Here is a 15,626-nt window from a genome sequence, read left to right as displayed (position 1 = left end):
TATAATATTTTCAAGATGACAACCAAACACCTGAAAATATTTTTCAAAGTATTTTTTCAAATGTTACCAAACACCTAAAAATATTTTCTTTTCCTGAAAATGTTTTCAGCTGAAATCATTTTACACCCGGAAACCATTTACTGCCGAAACAAACGCAGCCTAAATCAATAGTTAGCTTGAACAGTTTTTTCGATCAACAAGCTGATTGACATCACTCATCTAGGGAGTGGTGAGTTTTTTCAACTGGCTTGGTTGCCAAAATCACTTTTTGTCTCACATAAATAAAAAACAACAATAAATAAGTTGGCCCAAACATGCACTCACCCATTAACAATACTAATTCTAGTTCTTCAATATAATGTGGCCGATTAAGAGTGGTAGAGAAAAAATGATGAGTTTATATGAAAATAATTGTTAACTATTTATAGTTAAGTCGACCACTTCAATAAATTGCTGTAAATGATATGATCTTAGAACAATTGTTTTTTTCTTCTCAATACCCAAAAACGAAAGCCCTAGCTTTTCTTAGAAGTTTGTATATACTATTTGTCTATCACTACTTTTTTCTTAGAAGATTGTCTATTACTACTAGATAAGAAACAAAAAGCAAAATTTTAAATTTTAATAACTCTTCTAAAAAAGGCAATACCACAGCCCAAAAGCAAAATCTGGCTTTTCTTTTCTTTTCTTAGAAGCAAAATAACCAAAAGCCAAAGTTTGGATATTTGGTCCTTACCTTTTAAGGTTATTGTTAATTTTGTTCTTACATTTGGATAATAGTCAATTTGGATAATTTTTTTTTTTTAGTTTCAAATTATGACGTTCGCTTCTAATAATAACTCTTTATCATCAAATTGAGACACTAATCAATTTTTTATATAGGAGGAGACTGAACCCCAGATCTTTTATTCAATTATCCGAGATCAAATTAAATATTATCAAAATATATGAATTAAATTAACAATGACCTTAAAATATGAGCATGCTATGTTGACAATATTTTTTACTAACACTTTCATAATAAAATTTTAGGTGGCTGATTGTTATCCACTAGTAATCGTGGGCAAGAAAGTTATTTCAATATTTGATTCAAATTAAAAATCTGTAATAATCTAACCCTTAAAAAATATTATAAAAATATTATAAAGGCAGTAGCACTTCTCCTAAAATAGGACAAAAATAGAATTTAGCCAAAGAAAAAAAAAAGAAAAAGATACAGTAATATGCCAGGTCACCAGAGGTCCAATACAGAAGAAAAGGAAAGAAAGACACCCCACCCCAACCACCACTACTACTACTACTACTCTAGTGCCCTACCTTTCTCTCTCCACTCTGGCGTTTGCTCTCTTTGCACTCTATTTTGACTTCTGTACAACAAACACACACACTCTCTCTCTTTCTCTCTCTCCCTCCCCTCTCTCGCTCTTTCTGACTCTTCCATATTATAATTCTTGTTAGCTTAGACTTTGCTTTTAGATCTACCAAATACGCAAACTTCTTTTACTTTACACAAAAACAAATCCAACTACTTCCACTACCCCCACATTACACTACTACTCCCCTTCCCCAAACTTCAACCTCTCCTCATTTCCATTCCCGAATACCCAAAAACCATTTGATTTTTTTTTTTTTTTCCACTCTGAGCTCTAAAACTAAACCCTAGATCTGACCCAAACAATGCTCCAGCTCCGGCACCGCCGCGACTCCACTCCGGCCACCACCAAGTGGCACAACAAGGTAATTTCATCTCATTCCAATGGCATTTCCATTTCCACACACAAAAAGGGGAAAATTAGTTTAATTTAATTAATTAGTTTTTTTTGTTTTTGTTTTGTTGTGTTGAAGTTCGATGAGAATTTGGAGCAGTGGCCGCATCTGAACGAACTGGTACAATGCTACTCGGCGGATTGGGTTAAAGACGACAACAAGTATGGTCACTACGACACCATTGGAACGCCGTCGTTTTCTAACCAGATTTATGAAGGCCCCGATACTGACATTGAGACTGGTATTTTATTTTATTTTATTTTTAAATTTATGATATTGAATTTTTGTGTGAGATTTTTATTGAAATGAATGTTATAGTAAAAAGTTAAAAAAAAAATCAACAGTTAAAGGAAGTGTGTGTAAGATATTTATTGACATAAATAGATTGGTAAAAAAAAAAGGTGAAAATTTCACTTTACATTTTATAATTTTAATCACTTGTCATTTTAGTCCATTAACTTTGTTTCACACTTTCAATTTAAACTAGAAAAAATGCTAATTTTTAAACTTGGCGGACGCAAATGATCAAAATTGATGGACTAAAATGAAAAATTTGAAAAATAAGTGGATTGAAATGACAAGTTTTTAAACTTAGTGGATTAAATTGACAATTGATAAAAGTTGATGGACTAAAATGAAAGTGTATTTTTAATTTAAGATGTTGCTTATTGTGCAAGTAATCTGAGCGGTTTGAAAAAGGCGAATGGTTAAGAGGAAATTATTATATGTTTGTGTGAAATTTGTGCCAAGTGTTTTGAGAAATTGTTTTGAAACATTTGCAGAAATGCGTCTTGCTAATGCAAGGCGAACAAAGGCGGAAGATACTACTGATGATGACCTTCCGAGTACCTCAGGAAGGCAATTTACTGAGGCGACCTCTGATGTGTCTGTTCCAAAGGTCGTACTCATTTGTCTCTCTTTGTTTTATTAAGAACATATGTAGCACTGATGTTTTTATTTTCTCATGTGTTTTAGGAATTTGCTAAAATGCATGCTACTCTAGTTTTTATTTTTTTTATATCTCGTAAATTTTCCAGGGTTTCATTTAAAATTTTTTTTAATTGATTAATTTGCAGCATTTTGGCCCGTCTCCCCTCCCTGCGTATGAACCAGCGTTTGATTGGGAAAATGAGAGGTCGATGATATTTGGTCAAAGGATTTCAGAAGCTCCTCTTTCACAGTATGCCCCCCACTTTTTTTTCTTCTCCCAGCCATAGGAGTATGAAAATTTTATTTAGGACTAAGGCTTGGTTGTTGTGTTTTTATTGAAAAGGGCGCAGTTTCAAAGTCTTATTATGGAGTAGAATCTGCGTTTCTGCTCTTGAAGTTTTTATTATAAGTATGTTTTCTTCTCCTGATTAACTCTCTGTTTCTCTTTTTTTGTTTCATTTTTGGATGGCCTTAGTGGATTGAAGATCTCTGTCAAGGTTCAGTCCCTATCATTTCAAGTGGGATTATTAGGTGAGTTTTTTGCTCTTGGTACTGCAGTCCTCTGATAGTTGCTTCATCATTTCATTGTTATGTTACTGTAGTTGATTTGGTGGTTTAAGCCATCTTAAGATTTCTGAATTTTGATTCTCTCTCTTGTAGAGCCATTCTATGGTACGATTTGCTTATATAATAAGGAGAGAAGAGACAAGTTGTCTGAGGATTTCCATTTTCGTGTGTTACCAACTGAAATGCTGGATGTAAGTGTAAAACCGATCTAGCACTAATTTGTCCAAAATTTTCTGTATCCTTTTATTTTAGCAAATAGAGTTAAGAATTGCTTACACTATGACCAAGGAAATGTTTTTTCATTGACACCATTTCCAGGAAAAACTTTCTTATGAACCACGAGGAATCTTCTATTTGGATGCTCCATCAGCATCAGTTTGTCTTTTAATCCAGTTAGAAAGGCATGCCACTGAAGAAGGCGGAGTTACATCTTCTGTTTATTCACGTAAAGAATCGGTATATCCAAAGAAATCTTTAACTTTTCCTTTCTTACTAGTTGCCCTCAACTTGTTTCATAATGAACTGAAATTTGATATTTGTGTGGATTATCAGTCGGCGACATTCGTGGTGTGCCTTTTTCTTCTTTCTTCTCTCTCCTTTAAATGGAAAATGTCCATTCTCTGTCACTTTTTTCTTGTTTTCAATTTTGGTTCTGTTGACATCTTGAGAAATCAATGCCATGTCTGTATTTAACAAATTGCTTAATTTTGTTAACCTTTGTTAGAATTCTTGGTCATTGATGTGGTTATGAAGTTGGGGCTAGAGTTACCACCAACTGTGCCAGTGCTGGCTTCTAGGAAGCATGGATACGCGAGTTTTGGCGTCTTACCCGTTTCCAATATGTATCGGATATGGATACGGGTTGGATTCGGGTACAAATGTAGCCAGAGCGTATCAAAGCAAAAAAAAAAAAAAAAGGTTTTTTTATTCCGGGTACAGCCCAGATACGTTCACAATATGGTGGGCTACATCCTGGACACGGGAGAAGAAAGAAAAGGGAAAAAATGGAAGAGATTTGGGTAGAAATAAGTACTGCCACAGGTCACTGGAGGTTGTCACAGGTCACTGCAGGTCCTGGTTCCCATCCCCTTGTCGTCTCCCCACTCCTGCTTCTTCGTCTTTCTCCTCATTCGTTTTTTTCATCTCCTTCTTTGTCTTTCTCCTTATGCTCAACTTTTTCTTGTTTTTGTTTTATGTGCCTTGGCTCAAATAGTATTATGTGTATTCCCAACAAATACAACTATAATAAAAAGTCCAGCTGTCAATTATTCCCAAAGAGTACATTTATTTATTTCTTTTCTTTTTCCCATAAAAGACAGCACCATCATCATCTCGGCACTCAATGGATATTGAAAATTGAATATAAACAAACATTTTAAAGCATAAGCCTAATATTCTTTTTATTATGTTACAGTCTTATATATAATTTTTATCATGTTTTTATATATTCTTTTTTCCTAAAAAATCTTGTATATAGTTTTAAATTTATTATTTTTTAAAATAGTGTTTATGTTTATTAATTAATTTTAAATTTTCCTTTTAGATTAATTTTAGATATTTTTTCAAACATGTTATTGTTGCTTAATTTTAAAACCAAAAATAAACAAAAATCGTCCAAAATTATTTAAATATACCTAAAAAAAATTAATTAATTAAATAATTGCTGTATCCCCTACGAATCGTATCCTAAGTTTTTAAAGAAATGTTGTATCCCCGTACCCGTATCTTTTTTTTTTGATAAGTAATCCGGAAGCTTTTATAAATATAGGAAAGAAAATCATACAAGGAGTTCATGATGATGAACAATAAGAAAAATCTACTAGGAAACAAAGTTAAGGGAAGGCAAAAACTCAGCGAGAGAAGAGCAATTAGAAAACCCAATACAACGAGACCACTCTAAGAGACTACGCTGGCATAATAGATTCAACTCAACCAAGGTCTTCTCTTTGTCTTCAAAGGAACGACGATTTCGTTCCAACCACACAATCCACATTAAGCACCCTGGAACCAAATTCCATATGTCCGACTTATCCTTTCCATGCCACTGATGCCAACAAGGAATCAACTCCGCCACCGACCCTGGCATAACCCAAAGAATCCCAAAGGTCTGAAGCATACAAGACCAAAGAGAATGGGTAACAGGACAATGCAAAAGAAGATGGTTAACCGACTCCCCATCCTTGCAGCATAAGCAACACCTATTAACCAAAGGCCGACTCTTAAGCATAAGGTTGTCCAAGGTGAGGATCCGACCATGAGCAGCAGACCACAGAAAGAAAGCCACGCGCTTGGGGATCTTCGGTTTCCAAACCCCCTTCCAAGGAAGCCAAGAATTCGAAGCACCTCGGATCGCAAGGTAGTAAGACCGAGTGTCAAACATACCATCCCCTTTAAGTCGCCAGTAAAGGGTATCTCTCCTACTACCCTGTGGAATGCGGGATTGGATAAGCCGGAGTAGAGAATACGAAGCAGCCAACTCCCAATCTTCAAACGCTCTATAAAACGTTAAATTCCATACTCTAACATTACCCCATTCTGGAATCCACAAAACCTCAGAGATACAGGCATCCTTGACCGCTGAACACACATAGAGCTCAGGATAGAGAACTTTTAGGGTATCGTCACCAATCCACCTATCATGCCAAAAACGAATACGAGTTCCTTGCCCCACTACAAAAGAAAGATGCTTAGAAAAGTCCTCCCAACCTTCGTTAATGCTTCTCCAAAGGCCGCACCCATGGGACCTCCTGCAGTCTCTAGTCCTCCACCCCCTTTGATCCTCGCCATATTTTGAAGAGATAACCCGACGCCACAGGTGGGTATCTTCATGGCCATATCTCCACAGCCACTTCCCTAATAAAGCTTGATTAAACGACACCACCTTTCTTAACCCCAATCCACCCATCTCAACGGGTAAACACACCTTATCCCAAGCCACCAAAGGATATTTAAAACCTCCCTCAGAAGACCCCCAAAGGAAATTCCTCTGAATACTTTCCAATCTAGTCGCCACTGCTTTAGGAATAGTAAAGAGAGATAGAAAGTATGTCGGGAGACTTGAGAGAGTACTCTTTAATAACATGAGCCTACCACCCTTAGATAAATAGAGACGCTTCCACCCAGAGAGCCTCTTCTCTATCTTTTCCAAAATAGGATTCCAGATCAAGGGAGACTTAAAAGAAGATCCCAAAGGCATCCCCAAATATTTCATAGGCAAACTGAAGCACATTAGCCAAAGCATCTAGATTATTCACCTCCCCAATGGGGACAATCTCGCTTTTCCCAACATTGACCTTCAAACCCGTAAACGCCTGAAAACAAGACAACACCATCCTAATTGACAGTAGCTGCTCCCTTGAGGCCTCACAAAATATGATGGTGTCATCCGCAAATAAAAGATGGGAAATACTCACCCCAGCAGAGTTCACAGCTCCCACCTGAAATCCCCGAATAAGATTACACTCCTCTGTCTTCTTCAAAAGTCTACTTAAAACCTCCATTATCAAAAGGAACAATAACGGAGATAGGGGATCCCCTTGTCTCAACCCACGGGAGCTACCAAAAAAACCTTCAGGGGACCCATTTACTAGGACAGAGAAACGGACAGACGAAATGCAAGCCTTGATCCACCCGTATCTGTATAGTACCAATACTCATTTCTGTACTTGTGCCACCATAGGGTGGCTTTGGTCTCCCCATGACCTGCTGGGTTTCAACCTGGTCTTGGCATTTGTATTGATCATCACTCTTTTCAGTTCTGGATGTCATGACACCTTGAATACACTTCTCTGAGAATTATTTGAAATGACTTTGCAAAATTCTGTGTGTGTGTGTATTGTTGATGGCATTTTTCTTATCCTTACTTTCAATAATCTGATACAAATTTATTCTTTTCATTGATTGCTTGATTGAACTATTATGTTTTTGTAAATTCATTGCATTATCCTATCTGAACAGGGGCATTTGTCTGAGAGAGAAAGGCAGAAACTGCAGGTGTGGTCTCAAATCATGCCTTTCAGAGAATCCTTTGCCTGGGCTATGGTTTCGTTATTTGATAACAGCATTGGTGCAGCTACTGGAGGGTCTGCTTCCCCCAGCAGCCCTCTTGCTCCTAGTGTATCGGGCTCAAGTTCCCATGAGGGTGTGTTTGAGCCCAGTACAAAGATCACATTAGATGGAAAGCTGGGTTATTCAAGTGGAAGCTCTGTCATTGTTGAAATTTCAAACTTGAGTAAAGTTAAAGAAAGCTATACTGAGGACTCGCTTCAGGTAGGAAGAGATTTATTTGTATTTTTGAGGCCTCATTCTTGTAGGTTTTTAAGGTTCCTGTCTATGGTGGTTAGAAATAATACATGAAATTATTGCTAACATTATTATATGCTAATGAATTGATTTAAACTACTTGGCCTTTGATTGATCGTCCCCCATGATGCATTGGCAAAATTTTTGGTGTCATTCACTTGCTTAAATCATTGTGAACTTTATGTCCACCTCCTATTCTGACTGTCTATGTACAGCTTCCCTAAGATTTATAGCCTGCTATTAATTTTTTATGTACTTTGCCTCCCGTAACTCCAATCGCCACTTTGCCATATTCTTTTTCTTTTTTCAAACAGTGATGATGCATGTTGGTTAGCTGTCTTTTTATTATTCTCGTTGATATATTACATAAAGTTTGGGTCTCTATTTAGTTTTGTCCTTGATTTGCCGTTAGGCATCTTATGTTATCACTAAGGAATCAGGTGGAATTCACAGCTATGCTTTGATACTTGATTTGTTCAACCTTAACTACTGATTAGGAACGACTTAAGTTCAAATATATGAGAAGGATATGGCTGGAATATGTAAAATCGCACCTCCTAAAAGATTACTCTAGAATATATGGGAAATGATAGGGATGTGCTCACTAGTTCACTAGTGGTGAGTGGAAGCAAGGTTATTAAGTAAAAGCCTGGGCAGAACCAGATATGCGAGTGTTCCTGCATGTTGTTCTTCTGAGCTTCATTCTTTAGATTTGCTGATACTGGAGTCTTGAAAAATAGATTCTCCAGATCCATTGTAATTTTCCAGATATCATTTGTACTTAGGCCAAGAAGCTTGCCAACATGTAACCTGCCATGGGTGAGCCCACTGAAAAAAAACCGGTTTCTCTCTCCCTCTCTCTCTCTCTCTCTTGTTTGGATAGTTAATAATCAATTTATTGAAAAAAGACTACTTCATGAACAATGGACACAAAGAAGCCCAAAGAATTACAAAAATAAAAATTATGTGAAAAAAGGCAACAAATCTATGAACTCCACAATAGTACTATTAGTGAACCCCCCAAGTGTGAGGCAAATCGAACTAAGAACCAGTAAACATCTCTTAGAACTGAGTCCCTGTACTTCTGCATCCTTGATGTATGCTGATTGTGTTCACGCCAAATAGTCCACATCAAGCATAATGGAACTAAGTTCTGGACCTGCTATAATAGCTTGATTTTTGCAGACTATTTCTCTGGATAGGTAAAATATTATCTTTTTTTCTTTTGACCAGAAAATAAGAACTTTGATTAAAGGGTGCAAAAGGGGCATACACATGTACATGGGGTGTAAATAGAGAAGAGAAACAAGTGCTACCTCACAATCAAGACAAGTATGATTTGGTGAATCCCCATTTTCTTTACACATGCAACACCAATCCAAACTTATCAGTTGTTAGAATTTTTCCTTTTGTAGCTGTCCAAGCAAAGAATACCGCCCAGGGACTTTGGCTTGCCAAATTGATCTCCAAGGAAAGTTCCTATACCCCTTTCTCAAAAAAGTTGGTGCTCTGCACTATCTTGCTCCCTGAGAGGATAAGTGTATCACTTGAATGTGATAATCATCCATTATTATTTCTTTTCTTTTTAAAATTCCAGAGAATGCATAAGGGATACTTTTCATCATCATCTTCTTCCTCCTAACCAATATATTGCCATTGAAAGTTTTAGTTGCTAAATTCTGCATTTGGTGCTAGCCAAAAGCCAGAGGAAGGCACCTTAGTAGCTAAGTTTCAAATTATTGCATAGATGAGGAAAGTGGTAGGCTAGGTGCCAATAAGCTCTAGCTCTAGCTCAAACAACACTTTCTCTTCCCCCAATAATGGAATGGAGGGTAAGGTTGTGAGTTCAAGATCCATAGGATGTGTGTTACTTACCAATCAAAAAAGAGTGAGAGGCTAAGAGCCAGACATGACTTAGTCTACCATCAATATATGATGAATGAATCCTTAGTGGGCTTGTCTGATGGGCCTCAGAGTAGTAACTCAAAGTGGAATTTATATGATGGGAAAGAAATTTCTGGAAATGGATCAAATTTGCATGGAAATGCTGATTTCAGCGTTGATGATGTAAGTATAATGCCCTTGTACAAACTAGGATCCTGTCCATTTGGTTTTATTGAGTGAGTCCATCTGAAAATTCACAGCTGTTTCATCATGATTGAAATGCCATGAATACACCGTGAAGGTTTTTGTGGTTTTGATGCATGCATCAGTTTTCCTATTTATTTTTAACTTATTTTTTATGGTTCAGTCTCCCTGCATGCGCGCTTATAAATATGGGTGAATGCAGTTGTTCTCAACCTATTACTCCATCTTGTATTAAAATATTTGTTTGTCTTCTTCTATCTGGTGTTTGGTGGATCTATGTATCATTGATTTTTCAATTTCTTTTTTGGAAAACAAAGCCAATAGTCTTTGAACCAAATTGTATCTGGTCCCATTGTAAACAAGGGCTGGAGGGTGAGACTATGGGTTCTATCCTTTATGGGTGCATGTGTGGTGTTTGCCTATATAAAAAACAAAGAATATAAGCATACTCTATATGTAAAAAAAATTATATGGATCCATTGTATTGTAATGGAGGCACAGGCTGCAGATGCATTTAAAGCTGAAATGGGGTGAGCTAATTTGCAATTTTTACTCTCATCTAATTGCTGCTTGGGATATTGAAGTCTATGACTAGAAATTGAAAATAACATACAAAGATGAGTGAGTAGTGAATGATCAAAGAACGAGCGTTCTAATTGAAGCAAGGGTTGATATTTATTTATTATAGTAATTATACAATCATTTGTCTAGAACAAAATAGCTTTATGCCTCACATATTTTTCTTTTGGTATCTTGGTGGATTTTGATAATAGTAGTCTCTTTATTATCAATATAGTCCTTTTTTATGCCTAAATAGATGACCAACCTTCTAGGGTCTGAATTGTGATCCTATCTTGTTAGGCACTTTGTTTAGAGTATTATATTTCATGTCACTTCTTATTATTTAGATTTTTTGAACTAGTTAGTGTAGTGTAATCAAAATGGAGTTGGGCTCTTGGTCCAGTGTTGGTAAAGTGTGGGGGAGCACTTAAAGCGGAAAGGCCTTTTGGAACTTAGGTGCAAAGCGCAAGCGAGCACTTGATTGAAGTAAAGCGCACTTAAAATATTTTTTTTTTGGATAAATTTGAAATAAGAGATCTGAGGTTTAAACCCTGTCTACAAAAAAAATCAAGTAATGAAATAATCATATAAATTGAAATAATTTTTTTTACATAATTCATATAAAATTTATATGAGCCACTTAAAATTGCAAGTCAAGTACTTTTTATTTTGTGGATTAGCTAGATATGAGTACTTTAATGCAATATCCTTTCTTGAATATCCGGTAGTCATGACCTATGACTAATTACTAATGTTAGTTAATAATTTAATCACTTAATGAGTATCAGTCTATAAGATTTAGTCAATATAAGATCAATGGTGGATTGTGGCCCCAAATGGGTCTTACAAAATTTGTAAAGTTGGAGGGTTGGGAAGTGTATAGCAGCACACCGTAGCATTGAATTTTCTATACCCAATCAATGTTTTGTCAATAGTGTTAAGATCTTATGGCTATAATGCAGTTTTGGTTTTTATTTTCTTTGAGAAATGATTGGATTTAAGGTCCCATGAATTTTCATTTATAGTATGAGGAGTGTCAGTTCTTTATCCATGTACATCAATTTTAACCATCCCTTCATGAATAATGTTTAGGGGAATAGATAAGAGGGTCCACATTTTTGAACTGTATGCAAATTGAATATACCCTAATTCAGTGGACCCTCTCAAACAATGTGCTTCAGTTGGCTCATTGTTCTTGAATGAATGTTATATATCCTTGTAACGCTATATGTATTCTGAAAATTGTAACATGCAGATAGCAGTTGATATTTAATAGTGTGTCCAGTTAATGTTCTTTTTGTGCATATAACTTTCCAAAATAACTATATGATTAACTTGCAGTTCCAAGCTTTCGACTTCCGCACAACGATGAGAAATGAACCTTTCCTGCAGCTTTTTCATTGTCTGTATGTATATCCCTTGACGGTTAGTTTAAGTCGGAAGAGAAATTTGTTCATACGGGTTGAGCTGAGAGAGGATGATGCTGATATTCGTAGACAGCCTTTAGAGGTAAATCTGTCAATTGTTATATATTCACAGCAGTACGCTTATTCCCCCTTTGTGTGATAAGTTTTTTTTGATAGGTCCCTCTGTGTGATAAGTCAAAGCAGTATGCTTTCTAAATGTCATATTGTTTACATGCATGACTAATTTGACTAGGCAATGTATCCGAGGGAGCTAGGTACGTCACTCCAGAAGTGGGTTAACACGCAAGTTGCTGTTGGGGCTAGAGTGCCTTCTTACCATGACGAGGTTAAAATTGCCCTCCCTGCTATCTGGACACCAACACATCACCTTTTATTCACATTCTTCCATATTGATCTTCAGACAAAACTAGAAGCTCCAAAGCCAGTGAGTTCTGTTTGTGTTTTTGTATTTCAGACTACTGCTTTATTTTGTCATATCTTGATTTTTTTTATTATATGGCTTGTGTTTTGAGGCTTCTTCAGTTTTGTCATATTTACTTCATTGAAATGATCATTTGGTCCATGTGTTTTCCAGGTGGTTGTTGGATATGCATCACTTCCGTTATCGACACATGCTCAGTATGTATTTTCCTTGAAATCTGATCTTTCTCCTTGTTTGTCCTAGTAGCTAGAAGAGTCCATCTTGTCTTTTGTTTTTTCCATATGGCTGCTGATTCTTTAGTAATTCATTAAACAGACACTTACATTAATTGTCTCATGTTTATATCTACTTTTGATTGTGGCAGCTGCTTATCTTTGTCTAATTTTGGGCATAGCCTTGGAATTATTGGGTAGCCACATGTAGTCTCTGCCTTTCTGGTGGCTAAAAATGATTTCATTGGCCATATCTTGTCTGTCTATGCTTCATGAACTACCACGCCATAATTATCTAAGGGTGCGATTGGATACCGCTTATTTTGCTGAATACTGAAAACAATAAAAAAAATAATTTCTGGATTACTGTTCACACCAAAATACTGTTCATTTGCCTATTTGCACTGTTCATTAATAGGCGCTGGTTTAAAAAAAGAAAAAAGAAAAAAGTTTGAAACGCAAAACGTCCCAAACGTGGATGTGATCCAAACACCACCTAAAGAACAATTAATGGCAAATACCTGTAGACTTGATAGCAGTTGAATTAATTGTTTCTACCCTGGAATCAGATATATTTGTTAGAGATTAATGACCAGGAAAATGCATAGGGAATGCATTTAGAAAAAAGAGGTTTTGTATGCTTGTTAGCAATTGACTATTGTGTATGGCTCTATGCTCCGATTTACTATTGTTTGAGCTGGGTAAAAGAGAAACAGAGAGAATTAGATGTCAAGTCAAGAATAATGAACTGAATTCAAAATCCTCCTGTGACATCTTTAAGGGAGTACATGTCACATTCTTGTCTAATGAAAGGGGGCTTCCTAATACAGTAAACTCAACCTTCCTGAGAAGTGAGAATGTAAGCTGTGGGATCACTTAAAAAAGATGCTGCTGGCTTGCTTGCCAGTGAACCAATAAATTGTGATTTTCTCAACTGGATCCTTTCCCTTAGGATTGGTTTCCTTTCTTTGAATTGTATTTGATGTTAAAATTTCATCAAGTATGTGATTATAAACAGATCCATGCTTTGTAAGCATTCTTTCCTGTTAATTTTTGAGTTGTAGAAACGGACTAAATAATGCAATTTTTCTGATTTTATGACCATTTTTATCCTTTGTTTCACAATTATAAATTTAGTACTAGTGTAATTAGTAATTACTGGTCAATTGATATCTAGAAGCTATAATGGATATGGTTCTGCTCAGGTTGCGATCTGAAATTTCTTTGCCAATTATGAAGGGGTTGGTTCCACATTACCTCCAGGACACGGGAAGGGTATGTTCCATAGAACCTTTTCTTCTGTGCACTTATATCAAACATTTTGCTTGTTAAATTAAACATTCATCTGTTTTCCCGCATTTTTTTTTCTCTTTGTTTTAGCTCATACTTTGGGTGCAATCAATCTTAGGCTAGGTAATGATTACATAGTAAACACCTGACTGTCAAGTTTTTCTCTCTCTCTCTCTCTCACACACACACACGCACTCACAAAGTTCTATACTGATTTCATTCTTGTTTATTAGAGTGCTAAATTTCTCAGTTACTTGTTGGCTTTCACGTGCATGGATGAACAAAAGGCATCTCTTTGGTTTTTTCTTTTTTTATTTTATTTTATTTTTTTATAATTTTAATTCTAATTTTGTTGTTTTTGTTTGGCAGTGGGTTTACATAAGCAAAAAATTATTCCTGTTATCGAATCATTTGTATTATTTATAATTATTATCTTGAACTTATAACTCCACAGTGATTCAGCATTTAGATATTTGGTTTTCTGACCTGACATTGCCTTTTATCTTCATTTTTTTTTAGGAGAGGCTGGATTATTTGGAAGATGGAAAAAATGTCTTTAAACTGCGTTTAAAACTTTGTTCATCTTTATACCCCATCAATGAGCGCATTAGAGACTTTTTTCTTGAATATGACAGACACACGCTGCAAACGAGCCCACCTTGGGGTTCTGAACTTCTGGAGGTATTGTTTGAATTTATGCTTTAATCTTTTCAGTATTTTAGGCTTTTTGTTTATCATCATGGTCATATGTTTCATTCTTTTTCAAAAACTCCCCCCTTTTAAACTTTATAATCTAGTCATTTTCTTATGTATTTCTTATACCTCTTTGTTCCTGAAGGAAATTCCTTTTCCCAACAACATAAATACAACGTCTTGAAGAGTCGTGTACTATTGTGCCATATGTTTTCCTTATTGGTTTTTTTTTTTTTTGGGGTTTTTCCTGCTTCTCCAATTAATGTTAAAACCAAATGAGGTAGAAAACTACCTGGATATGTGTCTTTGTAAGTCTAGGCTAGTACTCTACTATATCAGTTTAAGGTTTTATTGGGATGGTATTCAAAATACGGCTGCCTGCCTGATGCTGACCCTATCATTGAAAAGATGCAGTGAAGGGCTAGTTTGGACTGTTCAGTTCTCAAGCAGGTCCCAAAATGTCTGTGAAAAACCTAATGGGCAGCATCGAAGCTCGCAATGGATAGACCTTGCTGACCCTGCCGCTGGGCTAGGATACAATCAAAAATACTGTTGCTATCTAGAGACTTACGGCCTTACATGATCTGTTCTATAGGGCCATGCCTCTGTGTCCTTGAGTTATTTTTTGATAGGTATGTGTCCTTGAGTTTAAAGGAGACAGGAATCATCAGAGTGTGATTAGTGGTTGGGATCCAAGTCTGAGTCACTTAGATGTAGTATATGATCAGCAGCTTGGGTCTGGCATGGGTGGTTGTGCCATTGTGTGACAGGCTACCCAGCTTCTATAGTATAGAAACAGATATACAAATACTGTGTAGAAACAAGGAAGCTCCTACATGGCAACAACCCAGGTATGTTTCTTTTGGACATGTTGGGGACACGGCTGCCTGCGTGTCTGCTGTGCATCTAGAAATTTTTTTTTTTTTTTTTTTAAATTTGTCCACAGTCTATAGCTTGTTTTATCCTCAATGTAATCTCTCTCTCTCGATCTGCACTCATCGGCGCTCAAAACAGTTAGATCAGTGCTTATCCAAACTCATTGACAGTCCGTTTCTCATTTTGAACAGTAGTAAAGAGTCTGCCATCAATATGCATGGTGATGCTGCAAAAGCTGTGAAGGCTTTGGATGACAATGCCATCTACTGTAATGAGCCCTTAGAGCTGATGCCGGGATCAATTTTGAAATTAGATTCAGTGGTATTTCCAGTGGGAGTGAGATTGAGGTTTGATAGTAACAGAGGAACAAAATGGGGATTTTGTTCTTTCATCATGACCAAGGAAGAGAGAGAACATTATATGGAAAAGTAAAGTTGGTTGCAAGCTGTAAGCATGCCTTGTGTGTGCAACATGTGGCAATTTTTCAATGGT

At 36.3% G+C, this 15,626-nt stretch overlaps 1 protein-coding gene across 1 annotated transcript in view; it reads left to right on the top strand.

The window, feature by feature from the left end:
• Nucleotides 1-1,320: 1,320 nt before the first annotated feature.
• The window catches only part of LOC142617358 (guanine nucleotide exchange factor SPIKE 1-like), a 30,621-nt gene continuing 16,315 nt past the window's right edge, over nt 1,321-15,626 (top strand). The window contains 13 exon segments of the mRNA XM_075790184.1: nt 1,321-1,737; nt 1,846-2,008; nt 2,550-2,665; nt 2,844-2,947; nt 3,173-3,228; nt 3,358-3,455; nt 3,583-3,720; nt 7,222-7,533; nt 11,557-11,724; nt 11,875-12,066; nt 12,217-12,260; nt 13,481-13,550; nt 14,085-14,246. Of these exon segments, the coding sequence (XP_075646299.1) occupies nt 1,678-1,737; nt 1,846-2,008; nt 2,550-2,665; nt 2,844-2,947; nt 3,173-3,228; nt 3,358-3,455; nt 3,583-3,720; nt 7,222-7,533; nt 11,557-11,724; nt 11,875-12,066; nt 12,217-12,260; nt 13,481-13,550; nt 14,085-14,246 (1,683 nt within the window). The 5' untranslated portion in view covers nt 1,321-1,677.

Source organism: Castanea sativa, chromosome 11 (genome assembly GCF_040712315.1).
Source record: "Castanea sativa cultivar Marrone di Chiusa Pesio chromosome 11, ASM4071231v1".
Taxonomy (NCBI): Eukaryota; Viridiplantae; Streptophyta; class Magnoliopsida; order Fagales; family Fagaceae; genus Castanea; species Castanea sativa.
The sequence above is the reverse complement of the archived record's forward strand: the minus strand, read 5'-3'. Positions and strand labels throughout refer to the sequence as shown.